Source organism: Bos indicus, chromosome 27 (assembly GCF_029378745.1).
Source record: "Bos indicus isolate NIAB-ARS_2022 breed Sahiwal x Tharparkar chromosome 27, NIAB-ARS_B.indTharparkar_mat_pri_1.0, whole genome shotgun sequence".
NCBI lineage: Eukaryota > Metazoa > Chordata > Mammalia > Artiodactyla > Bovidae > Bos > Bos indicus.
Genome location: NC_091786.1, coordinates 19,362,776 through 19,377,568, shown reverse-complemented (window position 1 = coordinate 19,377,568; position 14,793 = coordinate 19,362,776). Strand labels below are relative to the sequence as shown.

Here is a 14,793-nt window from a genome sequence, read left to right as displayed (position 1 = left end):
TATATAAATTTTAACTCTGCAAAATGAGATGTATCAAAATACTGTCTTTCGGGAAAACCAGAAATTTTCAGAACTTTGAGGCAAGATTTGTAAAATATACTTCATAGAAGTTAGTATGAAACTAGTATACTTGTAAACATTTTAATTTTAGCAACTGCATCTATAACCATGCGTTAGTAAACTTGAAACCCTGTTGTCAGTAATGCCTTTCTTGTGAAAGGATAGACCATGTGTATCGTTTGTTTCTGAGGTATGTTCCAAATTTCTAGTCAGCATTAAGAATCTGAGGGTTTGTTTCCTTTTAGTATCGCCCTGCATAGTTTCTTATCTGCCTCCTTTCTCATCCTGCCCTTCCTGATTCGAAGAGGAAACTTGAATTTTTTTTTCTCCATTATTTTCACCAGGAGGTGCTCAGAGGGCTTGATCCAAATGGTTGTTGAAGAATGCAGTCTACTGTGGGGAAATTGTTTTTCTGTTCACAGTGGTGTGGGGAATAATTTCTTTCTCACATTTCATTCCAGCAGAAATGGAAGGGTGGGGGCTCTCACATTTCATTCCAGCAGAAATGGAAGGGTGGGGGCATGTGTGTAAAGGAATTGTGTTTGAGAGGGGTGGGAAATGGTATAATTGATTATAATAATTTATCTGTATATGTAGTGTATATAGTGTTCACCACGATGAGATTTTCTTTCATAGCATAAAATCAGGACATTTTGGAAATCAGTAACATACAATAAATGTTAAAATATGCTTCAGTGATTGTTGTATAGCTTGGAAATTGCCTAAGATATGATACTTATTTAGAATAAGCCAATAGTCTAGTCTATGGGAATTTAAAAGTCTAAAGTTTTATTGCCACTTGGGGAGAGGGTGGATTAATTTTCTAAATCATGGATTGGTGAATTTTTATATTTATTTACAAGGCTGGCTTGTATGTTAAACAGGAGTTTGTATTAAGAAATTAATATGCTACACTATTTAATAAAGGAGGCATCTTTTAGTCTGAGAATTCGGCCGTGCGTTGAGGACAAACTAGGGAATTCAGCTTCACAAGCACAGGTTTCAGACACTGACGTTACTACAAGTCCAAAAGGGAAAGGTGACAGACCTCCTCAGCATGACAGGGAGCTGAGGCCTAATAGGAAATGTAGCCGGAAACGTGGATTTCCCTCAAAGGTATACTTTATAATATTAACTTGGGAACCCTCTAAATGAGCACCTCTTTTGTTCATATTTCCTCTTGCTTATTTGCTTTTCTGTTATTGCTGTAACTTTTAAATTTGTATGTTATTAACATGGTTAGTTGTACAGTAATTTGCATTAGTAAAGATACCTTAGTGTTTTTCTTCTTTTCTGCTCTCCGTGGACTATGTGTGGCAGCTGTTTTTAATTTGCATTAACAAAAGACTTGAAACTTAATCCATTTTCCTTTTTTTTTTTTTTTGCTATTGAGAGCTCAAAATATAACACATTCTTAAACCCTAATCATTAGTTGCCTTTTGTTTCTGATATTTGTGTCTGTGGATTAAAATGGTCCTTTTAAATCTTGTCTTATTTCCTTAGTCATTTATTAAAGAGAAAAAATGGAGCAAGCTGTTAGCGTTCCTTTTTTTTTTTTAAGAATGAAATATTTTTATAGTGTTTTTGATTTATATTTTTTCTTCCCATTGGAAATCCCTTCCCTTCTTTTTTTTTTTTAGAAAAATATTTTATTAGTCAGTTGACTTGTTTCCTAATGTTTTTGCTCCTTTTTTTCCTCCAGTGTTTGCTCTAAATGTTCTTTCTTTAGAAACTTTCCATGACTTGCATCAAGACATTCAGGAAGGGTTTAAAGACAACCATTTGTGTAGCTCCACTTCTCTGTGGGAGAGGGAGAGGGTGGGAAGATTTGGGAGAATGGCATTGAAACATGTAAAATATCATGTATGAAACGAGATGCCAGTCCAGGTTCGATGCACGATACTGGATGCTTGGGGCTAGTGCACTGGCACGACCCAGAGGGATGGTATGGGGAGGGAGGAGGGAGGAGGGTTCAGGATAGGGAGCACATGTATACCTGTGATGGATTCATTTTGATATTTGGCAAAACTAATACAATTATGTAAAGTTTAAAAATAAAATAAAATTAAAAAAAAAAAGAAAAAAAAACCAGTTTGAATAAAAAATAGCATTTGTAAAAGTGCTCCTATCCATTTGACAAGAGTACAGTACTATTTTAATAATTGAGTATGCTGCTGCTGCGTTGCTTCAGTCGTCTCCGACTCTGTGCGACCCCATAGACGGCAGCCCACCAGGCTCCCCCGTCCCTGGGATTCTCCAGGCCAGAACACTGGAGTGGGTTGCCATTTCCTTCTCTCCAATGCATGAAAGTGAAAAGTGAAAGTGAAGTCGCTCAGTCATGTCTGACTCCTAGCAACCCCATAGACTGCAGCCTACCAGGCTCCTCCATCCATGGGATTTTCCAGGCAAGAGTACTGGAGTGGGGTGCCATTGCCTTCTCCAATAATTGAGTATAAATAAGATCAATTTCGTATGTTTTATTACTAGCTTATTACCTAGGATTAGTCTTTATCTTTGGAGAAGGCATTGGAAACCCACTCCAGTACTCTTGCCTGGGAAATCCCATGGAGAGAGGAGCCTGGTAGGCTGCAGTCCACGGGGTCACAAAGAGTCGGACACGACTGAGTGACTTCAATTCCACTTTTCACTTTCATGCATTGGAGAAGGAAATGGCAACCCACTCCAGTATTCTTGCCTGGAGAATCCTGTGGACAGAGGAGCCAGGTGGGCTGCTGTCCATGGGATCGCACAGAGTTGGACACGACTGAAGCGACTTAGCATGCATGCATGCATTGGAGAAGGAAATGGCAACCCCCTCCAGTAGTCTTGCCTGGAGAATCCCAGGAATGGAGGAGCCTGGTTGGCTGCCGTCTATGGAGTCACACAGAGTCGGACACAACTGAAGTGACTTAGCAGCAGCAAAAGTGACCCCCCAAAAATTAAAATGACTGAGCTTAACCTCTAGTTATTTTGGTGTCCCACCCCAGCTCCCACAAGGTTTTGAAGATATGGTTTCAAACCAGCTGAGCTTCCCTGGTAGCTCAGAGGTAAATAATGTGCCTGCCAGTGCAGGCGACAGAGGTTTGATCCCTCAATTGGGAAGATTCTCTGGAGAAGGAAATGGTAACCCACTCCAGTATTCTTGCCTGGAGAATCCCATAGACAGAGGAGCCTGGCGGGCTACAGTCCAAGGAGTCGCAAAAGAGTTGGATGCGACTTAGCCACTAAACAGCAACAACGTAGTGATCTTACTATAAAATGTTAAGCTAAAGGTGTCCCAATTCAACAGAAGAGTAAAGTAGCTGGTTATTTTTAAAACTAGTAGCATTGGAGAAGAAAAGGTGAGTGGGGGGAAAATAGATGTCCTTTAGAACTTAATGTTCCTTTCTTCTGAAGTCTTTGAATAGCAACAAGCAGAACTTGAGTTGACAATTACTATAGCATAGTATCTGCTAGCTTTTTTCCTTAAGGCATTATGTTTGCTTTTAAAAGCTATCATTCTGTTTTTAGGTTTCTTTGAATAATGACCTTATAAATGAATATGATTTTCTCTTGAACTTCTTTTTTGGAGTTTATTTTAATTTGCTTCTTTTGAATCTTTTGATTCTTAGGGCCATCCTAGGGTAGTTTTGTCAGTACTCTGTTCATAAAGTGATTTCAGTTTCTTAAAAAAAAAACCCTAAGTCCCACTGACTGTCTTTATCCTTTCTCTGCTATGCAGACCCTCTTGTCCTCCCCACCTACCTTCATTCCCTCCTTAACATGTTTGAAAATGTAGTATTCTGCTACAAAATTAGGGAAGAAAGTTGGTGTCTTAACCGAGGTTCCGAGCTTAAAGCAGCCTTGTGAGTTGCAGCTTAATAGGAAATAAGTGATATTCTTGAGTTGCCTACAAGGGCAGAGTCTATTCCTTGAAATATTTTATAGACATGATATCATTGCATAATTTTTTTAAAAAGCCTTCCCAGAATGCTTTCATTGTTTTCCCACACTCATCCTCCCCCCACATACTTAATCTCACTTCTTAGAGAATTCATAAGCTTTTCAAAATGCCATCTACCCATTTTTTGCTATTATTTTTTTTTATCATTTCTGATTATTTCATGTGGGCTAGATATGTCTCCCAAGCCAGATTATGCTTCTTCAGAGATAGTTCTAAGTACATAAGACATGATCTAAGGATGTAATTTGGGTAAGAAACCGTAATATTAAATTGTTTAGTAAATTCTTTAAAGTTAATCTAATTTTGAGAGATGAGAAAATGATGAGTTAGATGGAGATAGTGCATTCTTGCGGAGAAGGCAATGGCACCCCACTCCAGTACTCTTGCCTGGAAAATCCCATAGACGAAGGAGCCTGGTAGGCTGCAGTCCATGGGGTCGCTAAGAGTCAGACATGACTGAGTGACTTTACTGTCACTTTTCAATTTCATGCATTGGAGAAGGAAATGGCAACCCACTCCAGTGTTCTGGCCTGGAGAATCCCAGGGACGGTGGAGCCTGGTGGGCCGCTGTCTATGGGGTCGCACAGAGTCGGACACGACTGAAGCGACTTAGCAGCAGCAGTAGCAGCAGCAGCAGCATCAGTGCATTCTTGATGGTTTTTTCCCTAGGTGAATTTTTGTCTTAATATGTATAATGTTTCTTTTCTTAGTTATTTCCATTGATGCTTTGTTGGAGTATTTGATGTCAATCTGGAGATATTTCTCTTGAGTCTTTCCAATTGAAATCTGTACCTAATTGGATCTGGTTTATATTTTACCAATGACTTTGATGAAATTGCTTCCATTGTGGCTCAGCTGGCAAAGAATCCACATGCAATGCAGGAGACCTGGGTTTGAGACCTGGATTTGAGACCTGGGTTGGGAAGATCCCCTGGAGAAGGCAAAGGCTACCCACTCCAGTATTCTGGCCTGGAGAATTCCATGGACTGTATAGACCATGGTGTTGCAAAGAGTCCGACATGACTGAATGACTTTCACTTTTCAATGAAATTAATTTGGTTCAAATCTGAGATGACTCGCTATATCAGATTCATAGTTTTCTCTCACCTTTCAAATTATTTTACGAGATGTAAACAATCTTAAATTGAGCCAGAACAAAGAAGATGACTTTTTATAGGAATGAGTGTAATGTTAACAGAGTAACTCTACTTGTGTTGGATGGGAGAGAACTGAGTAAATTGTTGTTGATTTGAAAATGGGTTCAGTTTATTGGGAATTCTTCAGGAAATAGTAGCTTAACCAAGATGTGTTATTTCTCTTCCATGTTCATGATAGAGCACTGACCTGGCTTCTCTGATACATTCATCAAAAATTCTGATTGCAGTCTTCTACTTATTATTTGATCTTCATTTCTTTGAGTTCTTAATTCTGAGCCATGTACTTACTTTTATTGCTTGCCAAGTTACACGGTTACTCACATTACTGATGAGTTCTGCTTGGGGAGATAAAGAAAAGAAGTTTTTGCAAAGTATTGGTAAGGGATGTCACCCAGAAGGAAACTTCTCTAGAGCCATTTGTGTTCTCCTTAATTTCTCCTGGAATTACATGTACATAGGGAATACAGATCAGTGCATTTTTATTTTCAAAAGAAATCATTGAACTTCTTTATCCTCCTTGTTAACTTCAGTCAGGGCCAAGGGAGGTCATTCATTTAAAGTCTATAAATAACCCCAACAAAAATTTGATACCAATGCAAATTTAAAATTGACTGTTTGTAAGCTGATAGAAATACTTTATGTAAATATTAGGTAAAATTATTAAACTTTTAAGATATAAAAATTTTAAAAGGCAAATCAATGATGAAAAATACCATTATGGTATAATTTCATGCATAATTTGACTTAAAATTTTATTGTTTCCAAGTTGCACTTAAATTTGTCTCTTTGATTAATTGACCATAGTGTTTCTGGTTGAGTTACATTTGAATAGGTTGAAGATTAATATTTAAAATTTTATAGTTCTTTATAATTGACACCTATTCAGTCTGTTCCTCTTTTAGGCAAAATGCTGTCTTTAGGGGGAATTTCAAAGTAATTTGTGTTCTTAGACTTATCTAAAGGAGCATCTTTTAAAAGAAAAAAACGTTTTTCTTTATTGTATGCTTATATAAAGTGATACAAGTAAATTAAAGCCTTTCACATCAGATAATCAAATAAAAATGCATTTTAAAAATTAAATAAAAATTAAAAAATAATTTTTCATCTGTTGGTTTTGTTGGGTTTAAACATCCCTTCTAGGAATGAGGCAGAGCATCTTTTTGGTCTGGGCTTTTTCAGGGCTACCTTTGGGGCATTAGCCTGGTATAACATTGCTTCTCCCTTTCTAAGACCTGGATCTCATTCCTGTGTGTGTGTACGTGCACGTGGGCATGTGTCTGTGTTTCTGTGTGTAGCTCCTTTTGCCTTCTTGACCCTTTTATCTTTCTTTTTGTAAGCCTCTTCCTTTATTTTCCTTTTGTTAATTCTTCTTCATGCTAAGTCTGTGCATATGGTCTTTTACCTTGAAATTACTTAATTACCTAATTCTTAACATGACAGGCTGTCTCTGTGTCATCATTTTCTTTTTTTTCCTTTCAAGTCTGTATCTTGTGTTGTATATTTAATACAAATTTATTATTTATGTTTGTATTTTACCATTGATAGTTGACACATGAGCATAGATTTTAAATAGATACAAGTGTTGTTGGTCTTATTTTTCAGGCCAGAGATCCTCAGCAGGAGCCTATAGAAGAGATAGAAAATTTGAAGAAACAACATGATTTATTAAAAAGGATGTTACAGCAGCAGGAGCAGCTGAGAGCTCTACAGGGACGACAAGCTGCTCTGCTTGCCCTGCAGCATAAAGCCGAGCAGGCTATAGCTGTGATGGATGATTCTGGTATGCTACTGTCTTAGGATGTTGTTTTTATAAGTAACGCCCAGTAAGCAATGGTACGATTGCAAGGTGGATGCTGGTGGTTTTTTAATCAGATCTAGGATTGTTGCCTAGTTTAAAAACCTACATGTAAGGCTTACTCTGTCCTGTGCTTTTCTCTGGTTATGCAGAAAAGGTTGCGGAGACAACTCCTGGCCATCATACTGTACCAGGCAGACAGCCGGCTCGTTCACCTTTGCATCAGAGAGTACCCATAAGAGGTAAAGGGACAGGCTGTCGTTCTGTTTTTGTATTTCAGATTGATAGGGCTCTTGTTGCTTTTATTTTTGCCTTTTGTACTTATTTAGCTAGGATTGCTATACTTTGCTTGCCTGCCAAGGAAGGGTTAAAACTTTTAAGTGAGGCAGCTTCACTATTGTATCAGTAAGGTACCCAGTTGTATGCACTAGTTCCTTTGAACTAAATTTGTATCCTATCCAGTCTCCCTGAGACTCAGAAAGGTTCTTTCATTGTTTCCTTCTTCCCTCAGAGCCCTGTATCACTTAGATGGAAATAGTATTGAGTTCCTTGGTATTGAATCTAACCTTACAATTCTTCTCATTACCTTTAAACCTAAGTGTTTAATTTCTCAGTAAGTCAAAAACAAATTGTTACTTTTTAGAACTCAGTAAAACTAGGGTCTAATTTGTAGTAGTGTGTCATCCCAGTCTAATAATAATTTATCTCCTGTGGGCTCTCCATTTTAGCTTCTTACTGTGGTTACCCTCTTGTTACTCAGTTTATCATGCTGTCTACACTGAGCCCATTGGCTCAACCTTCTGATCACTGTTATTTGTAATTTAATTTTCCATTTTCATAGGAAATTTTTATGACTTGTAAGTTAACTTACTCTTATAGTAATTATATATAGTATAGCATATACCATATATATATTTGTATATATATGGTATAGTATATAATTATAATTATGCAAATCTTCATCCCTATTTTTCCCTTGTAGTAAGCAGGTAATTTTTTTTTTTTTTTTTACTGTACTCTTATGAGTCTGGGACCAAGAGGAGAATGGACAGGAATTTAAATTTGAATTTATTTTATGTACTAGTTCAAAAAGAATTTTAGGTTAATGATTGAAGACAGTTTTCCTCTTGTACTTAGGAGATTTAGCAGGAGAATACTGATGAAAAAACAAACTTACAGTATTTAATCTTCTGGTCTATAAGAGAGGCAACATGATTTTCATGGGAAAGAGTTTCCCTTTCATCAGTTAACTAGCTTGTGTGTTATCCTAGAGTCTAATTTATTTTTTTCAAATAGTTTGGACTAGATACGTGGGATATTATCCTGCCCTGAAATTCTAATTTCTCATTGAGAAAGCTAATATTTTTCCTTCAAAACAGAAATAGTTTATAGTGTCTCTTAGAGCTGGAAAGATAAACATGGTTGAGTGAGTAGTAGAGCAGTAACTTTTATCAAAATTGTCATCAGAATACTGCCTTGGGAATACAGCCTGACAATAAAAACTGTGGTCTTTTAGTATAGCTTGTATCACAAGCAAGTGCTTCAATAAATTACCTGTTCTATTGTAGAAGTGAGCAGACTAGCCTGAAATAAAATTTCGTGGAACATAACCATGTTCATCTGTTTATGATTATATATAGTAGCTTTTGCCATGCAAAGGCAGAATTGGGTAGTTGAGACAAGTAATGTATTTCCACAAAGCCTAACATATTTACTGTCTGAATCTTTAAGGAAAGTTTGCTGACCCCTGTATAGAGCATTGATTTTGTTGGATGAAGTGGGGATTGAGGCTGGTGAGAATCAGCTGGGCTTTTTCAGAAGCACCACTTTCCCTGCCACTTTTCCAGCCCAATTTGGTAGACCTGCTTGCACCCCAACTCTGTTGAGTCCCTATTATTTTCCCCCCTTTTAAAAAAAATTTATTTTTAATTGAAGGATAAATGCTTTACAGCATTGGTTTGATTTCTGCCATACATCAACATGAATTAGCTATAGGTGTACATATGTCCCCTCCCTCGAGAACCTTCCTCCCACTTCCCACCCTTTGCCACCCCTCTAGGTTGTTACAGAGCCCCAGTTGGAGTTCCCTGAGGCATATAACAAATTTCCGTTGGCTGCCTGTCTGACATATGGTGGTGTATGTATTTCCATGGTACTCGCTCCGTTCATCTTGCCCTCTCCTTCCTTCCCCTCCCCTCCCGCCCTTGTGCGTAAGTCTGTTCTCTGTGTCTGTCTCCATTGTTGCCCTGCAAATAGGTTCATCAGTAGCATCTTTCTAGATTCCATGTATATGTGTTAATATATGACATTTGTTTTTCTCTTTCTGACTTACTTCACTCTGTATAATAGGCTCTAGGTTCATCCACCTCATTGGAACTATGTTGAGTCCTTTTGCTTAATTGAGATGTAGCAATTTCCCTCTTGACTGTTGGGACAGAAAGAGTTGAACCACAATACTAGAGTTTTATGAATTTTCCTTTATTTCAGGTTAGATGGAAATATAAAATGATTGGTTGGCAGATAAATCTAAGAGTTAACTAGTTTCAACTTACATTAAGTGACATTTTAAAATCTTCACCCCTACCCCTCAATTTAGGCTTCCCTGGTTGCTTAGATGGTGAGGAATCTGCCTGCAATGCAGGAGACGTGGGTTTGACCCCTGGGTTAAGAAGATTCCCTTGGAGAAGGAAATGGCAGCCCACTCTAGTATTCTTGCTTGGGAAATCCCATGAACAGAGGAGCCTGGTATGGTACAGTCCATGGAGTCACAAAGAATCAGACATGACTGAGTGACTAAGCATGCCCCCTTCCAATTTATTTTTAGCTTCTCAGAAGTAAAAGTGTTGTTTTCATTTATTTGCTTTAATGAATAGTTAACTTTCTTTTTAATTGTAACAGAAACTACAGGTAGCCTATCTGGAGTCAGTATCACCTCTGAACTAAATGAAGAATTGAATGATTTAATTCAGCATTTTCATAATCAGCTTCGTGATTCTCAGGTATCTGTGATTCTGTATGCCGTGATTCTCATGGCAGCACTTCGTTATTTTGGTGTACTGGATTTAAAATCACATTAACGAAAGCAGTGCTTCTCAGACTTTACCAAGCATAATGATGTCACACAGCATGATTGTTCGAAATTGTAGATTTCTGGTCAGTGGGAACCTCCACTTCCAAAATTGTTTTGATTCACACATTTGAGATGGGCATCCTGCCATGCAATTCCACTGCTGGACATGTTGGGACTATACTTTGGGAAACACTAAATTAGAGGAAATACCTCCTTTAAACGTAGTGATGAGTGAAACTTCCCCTTCCTATGCTTCCAGATGACACATTCTTATTTCACCTTAAAGATTGTATAGTCACAACTGTTAAGTTATTGTGAATCTGTGTTTTTGCAGTGTTTAACTAACAAGAAAGTCCTAAAGTTTAATTTCAGAGTTAATAAGTTTGATGACCTTTGTAAATAATGATATAAATGAAAAATTTCAATCTGTGGACTTTGAATAATAAAGGATGAATTAATCTCTCTCCACTGGAAATGAGTATGGTTGACAATGCATTATCTCCTGTCTGCTGACCAAGTTAAAATGACCCAACTACTTTGGAGAGTTATTTAGCAGTATCTAGTACATTTTCTTTCGGAGAAGGGAATGACACCCCACTTCAGTACTCTTGCCTGGAAAATCCCATGAACAGAAGAGCCTGGTAGGCTGCAGTCCATGGGGTCGCTAAGAGTTGGACACGACTGAGCGACTTCACTTTCACTTTTCACTTTCATGCATTGGAGAAGGACATGGCAACCCACTCCAGTGTTCTTGCCTTGAGAATCCCAGGGACTGGGGAGGCTGGTGGGCTGCCGTCTATGGGGTCGCACAGAGTCGGACACTTAGCAGCAGCAGCAGCAGCAGTACATTTTCTTTAGTGACCCTGCAGTGGCCCACCTTGGAGAAACTCTCAGATATTCAAAAGGAGATACATACAAGAATGTTCATGGCAGTATTGTATTAATAGCAAAGTAGAAACAATCTAAATGTCCATGAACAGGAAAATGGGTTAATAAATTATGATATATACACAGAGCGAAATCCCATAACCAGTTAGAGTAAACAAACCAAAGCTAATGAATGAAAATGAAAGTTTAAGAAGGATACCACTTAGCTTATCTAATGAGTAATGAGTGTATATTTTTTATGGATACATGGACAGGTATTACAAAATAAAAACATGTATGAGAATGGTAGATGTCAAATTCCAGATTGTGGTTATCTCTTGAGAGAGTAATTGGTTGAGGTTTTGTACCTATAAAGCTTTAGCTTTAATATTATATTCATAATATTTCTCTAAAAGAATTGACGTGAATGTGGCAAAATATTGAGTTAGCCAAAAAGTTTGTTGGGGTTTTTCCCATAACATCTTAATATTAAATATTGAAATTGGACTAAAGTCAGTGGTGGTTATTCATATATGATTCCCTAATCCTTTGTGGATTTATGTTTCATAAATGTTTCATTAATTTTTTTTAATAGGAAAGAAGTGTTAGGAAAAACCGATAGGTTAAGAAGTGTATGATGGTGATTGTAAAAAGATGGCAAGAGAGAGGATGAGATTTTTGAAGGTTTATTCTGTATAAAATGTGGCATTTCTAGAACTTAATTTAGATCCAGGTAATAACATCCAATAAATCCCCACTGTGTAGTTATTTGTGTCTATAAAACAGTATATATCACATTATATATAGTGGCACATCAGAAAACTGTATGCAATTGAGGAAAAGGAAAGACACGCTTACCCAGCAGCACAATACAGTTGTTTATCTCTTTTTATAAAGAATATTTATGCATCTTTAAAATGAGAATGCAACCTTGAATTGCCTTTATTTTTCTTCTCTTTTTTTTTTAATAAGCCTCCAGCTGTTCCAGACAATAGAAGACAAGCAGAAAGTCTTTCATTAACTAGGGAGATTTCTCAGAGCAGAAATCCATCAGTTTCAGAGCATTTACCTGATGAGAAAGTCCAACTTTTTAGCAAGATGAGAGTGTTACAAGAAAAGAAACAAAAAATGGACAAACTTCTTGGAGAACTTCATACACTTCGAGATCAGCATTTGAACAATTCATCATGTAAGTAAATCTGGCTCAGTAGTCTTAAGTATAGGACGCATAAGTATATATGTCAGCGTGTAGTAATTACTTTGTAAATATTTGATGAATGAATGAATGCATAGTTACTCAAAATTAAGATTTTTGTGGTGAAATAGCACTTGCATGTGAAACATTTTTGAGTAATAAAGCAATATAATGTAGAGCCAAATAGATGGTAGATATGTTCTGTAAAATTCAGAAAAAAAGATGAATTTGGACTTGAAAAATTGGTAGCATTTTAGAAAGGGAAAAGTATCAAAGCACTTAGATACTTGGACATAGTAATGCTGCACTTTTTAGCATATCCAAAATTTTTCCTTAAAGAAAAACTAAACCAGATTAGTACATTTATTTTAAAATTATAAAACAGATTTAGGAAGTATTTATACAAAAAAAATCGAGATATGAAAAACTTAGTCCAGAAAGTTCCAAACACCTCATTTTTTGAAATATAGAAATAGTCATCTCAGGCAGGAATAGAAAAGGCATACAGTCAACCTAGTTAATACTAGTTAAATAATTATACAACCATTTGTTAGTATCCATGGGGGATTGGTGCCAGTACTCCCACCCACACCTTCTACAGATGACAAAATGTGAGGGTGCTTAAGTCCCTTATCTAAATGGCATAGAATTTACATATAATCTAAGCGCTTCGTCCAGTCCATTTGAAATCATCTCTGGGTTGCTTAAAATACGTAATACAGTGTCAATGCTGTGTAGACAGTTAACCAGCATGCTGCAGATCCACGTTTTTTTTTTTTTTTCCTGAATATTTTCTGTCTGCTTTTTGTTAAATCTGCACATCTCTTGTATATGGAGGGCTGATTGTACTAGTTATTTATATTGATTTATAACTAGTTAGTTATATAAGAAAACCAATGGTCATCTCAGTTATACTGTAGAAACTGTCTTTTCCGACCTCATGTTTTACTTGCCTTTGTCTAATTGAGATCTAGTTACTTGTCCTCATTTAACCTTATCCTTCTCCAAGTCTGGTCACGCCTCTTCCTCAAACAGTTGATAGTAGGAGCTATAGCGTTGGAAATCAGAATTGGCAGGATCAACCCCACTGGTCATTATTCTCTTCAGCTGCTGTCTTATTAAAGAAAAAACGAGGGATAGAAAACATCATCTCTGGACCTCTGTTCCTTGTTCTTCAACCTAATTCTCTGCCACCCTCAAAGAAGTGTACTATTTCTTCCCTGAAATACACTCCTTTCTTTCCCCCGACTTCAGCTACTCCCCCCCTCCTCCAGAGTATAATCTAATCCCAATGCTTATTCTTCCTAAACTGATGATCATAACCAAGAAAAACGTGTTAAGTTTTTCGGAAGTTGTACTCAGAGCCTTGTGGTCAGCTTTATATATATAAAGGAAGGAGCACTCTGTCTACTGAGACTAAAAAATTATACTTTTCTCTGGGAAAAAGCGTGAAAGCAGCAGCAAAAGGTAAAACAGTCAAGGAATAGAAAGAAAAGACTATTGGAAACCAGCTGTAGTAGATGGTAATGTGAGCAACAAATGATGGTTGTCATTGTGAGAAAGATAAATGATTATAGCTTAGAGTGGTAGGAGAGAAGCACAAAGGTTCTTAGCCTTCATTCATTGCATTTGAAAGCATAAAATATCTTTGATTTGTGTGGACAGAAGAGTAATTAAAATGTAGTTCAAGAACTGCAGAGGATTAGCCATCAACCAATTAGAAAATTTTATTGCATTTCATGGTGTAATGTACCACAGTCACTTTAACAATTTTGCTTTATTTTTTGGAACAAGAAGAGTTCTATCTTGGAGACCAGATAGAATCCCTCTGGAGTGGAACATTCTCAGGGACCTGATCAGCTAGGGCTGCCCCGTAAATTTGTAGCTCGTGGGCTGTACATCATACACAGTGGCTGTGTTTAACTTAACCTAGAACCAAATTGATCACAGAAGCACTCTCGTTAATTTTTCAAGGTAGAATATCATAGTTCTTGTTGATTTCCATCTTGTCTTCCTGCTCTTCTTTCCCTTCTGTTTTAACTCTGGTTGGTTGAGGGACTTCTTAATTAACAAGTAGCCTGGATGTTATATGCTTAAGTTTCACATTTTAAAGCTGCAGAATTTAAGATGTTAATGACTTTTAGTTTTCATTTTTCTCTATCCAAGCAAACTGTGAATGTGTTGTTTGATGCTATATTTATGTATGTTACCTGGCTTTTTTTTTTTTTTTTTTTGGTAGTTGTGCCTTCTTCAGCCTCTCCACAAAGGAGTGTGGATCAGAGAAGTACAACCACAGCTCCTTCTGCTCCTGTAGTCTTAACACCAGTGGTCAATGGAGAATCCAATAACCTCACGCCATCTGTTCCTTATCCTGCTGCTTCTCTAGTTTCTCAGAATCAGAATGAAAATGAAGGCCACCTAAATCCAACTGAAAAACTCCAGTAAATAATTTATACGCACATTGTTTACATAGATTATAATTGAATCATAGGGTCAAATTTAGGGTTTTTTGTTGTTGAAAATTCTGGAAAAACTGAATTTAATATGATAAACATTCCTAAGTGATATAGTGGAAGAGTAAGTGTGTATGTATTATACATGCATTTTTGAGTTATCCCAGAGAAATGTAATTTCTGTGAGCTAATGTATTCCTGGGGTATTCCCAGGTGGCACAGTGGTAGAGAATCTACCTGCCAGTGCAGGAGA

At 37.1% G+C, this 14,793-nt stretch overlaps 1 protein-coding gene across 21 annotated transcripts in view; it reads left to right on the top strand.

Moving 5' to 3' along the window:
• Window positions 1-14,793, top strand: part of PCM1 (pericentriolar material 1) — an 89,517-nt gene that overhangs the window by 18,544 nt on the left and 56,180 nt on the right. For 14 of the 21 annotated variants that reach the window (XM_070781584.1, XM_070781583.1, XM_070781580.1 and 11 more), the window contains 6 exons: window positions 988-1,176; window positions 6,763-6,940; window positions 7,108-7,197; window positions 9,854-9,954; window positions 11,865-12,081; window positions 14,327-14,528. In XM_070781584.1, coding sequence (XP_070637685.1) covers window positions 988-1,176; window positions 6,763-6,940; window positions 7,108-7,197; window positions 9,854-9,954; window positions 11,865-12,081; window positions 14,327-14,528 — 977 coding nt within the window. Of the gene's footprint in view, window positions 1-987; window positions 1,177-6,762; window positions 6,941-7,107; window positions 7,198-9,853; window positions 9,955-11,864; window positions 12,082-14,326; window positions 14,533-14,793 lie in introns of those variants that run through there. The other 7 variants (XM_070781589.1, XM_070781588.1, XM_070781590.1 and 4 more) reach the window with 2 other exon arrangements.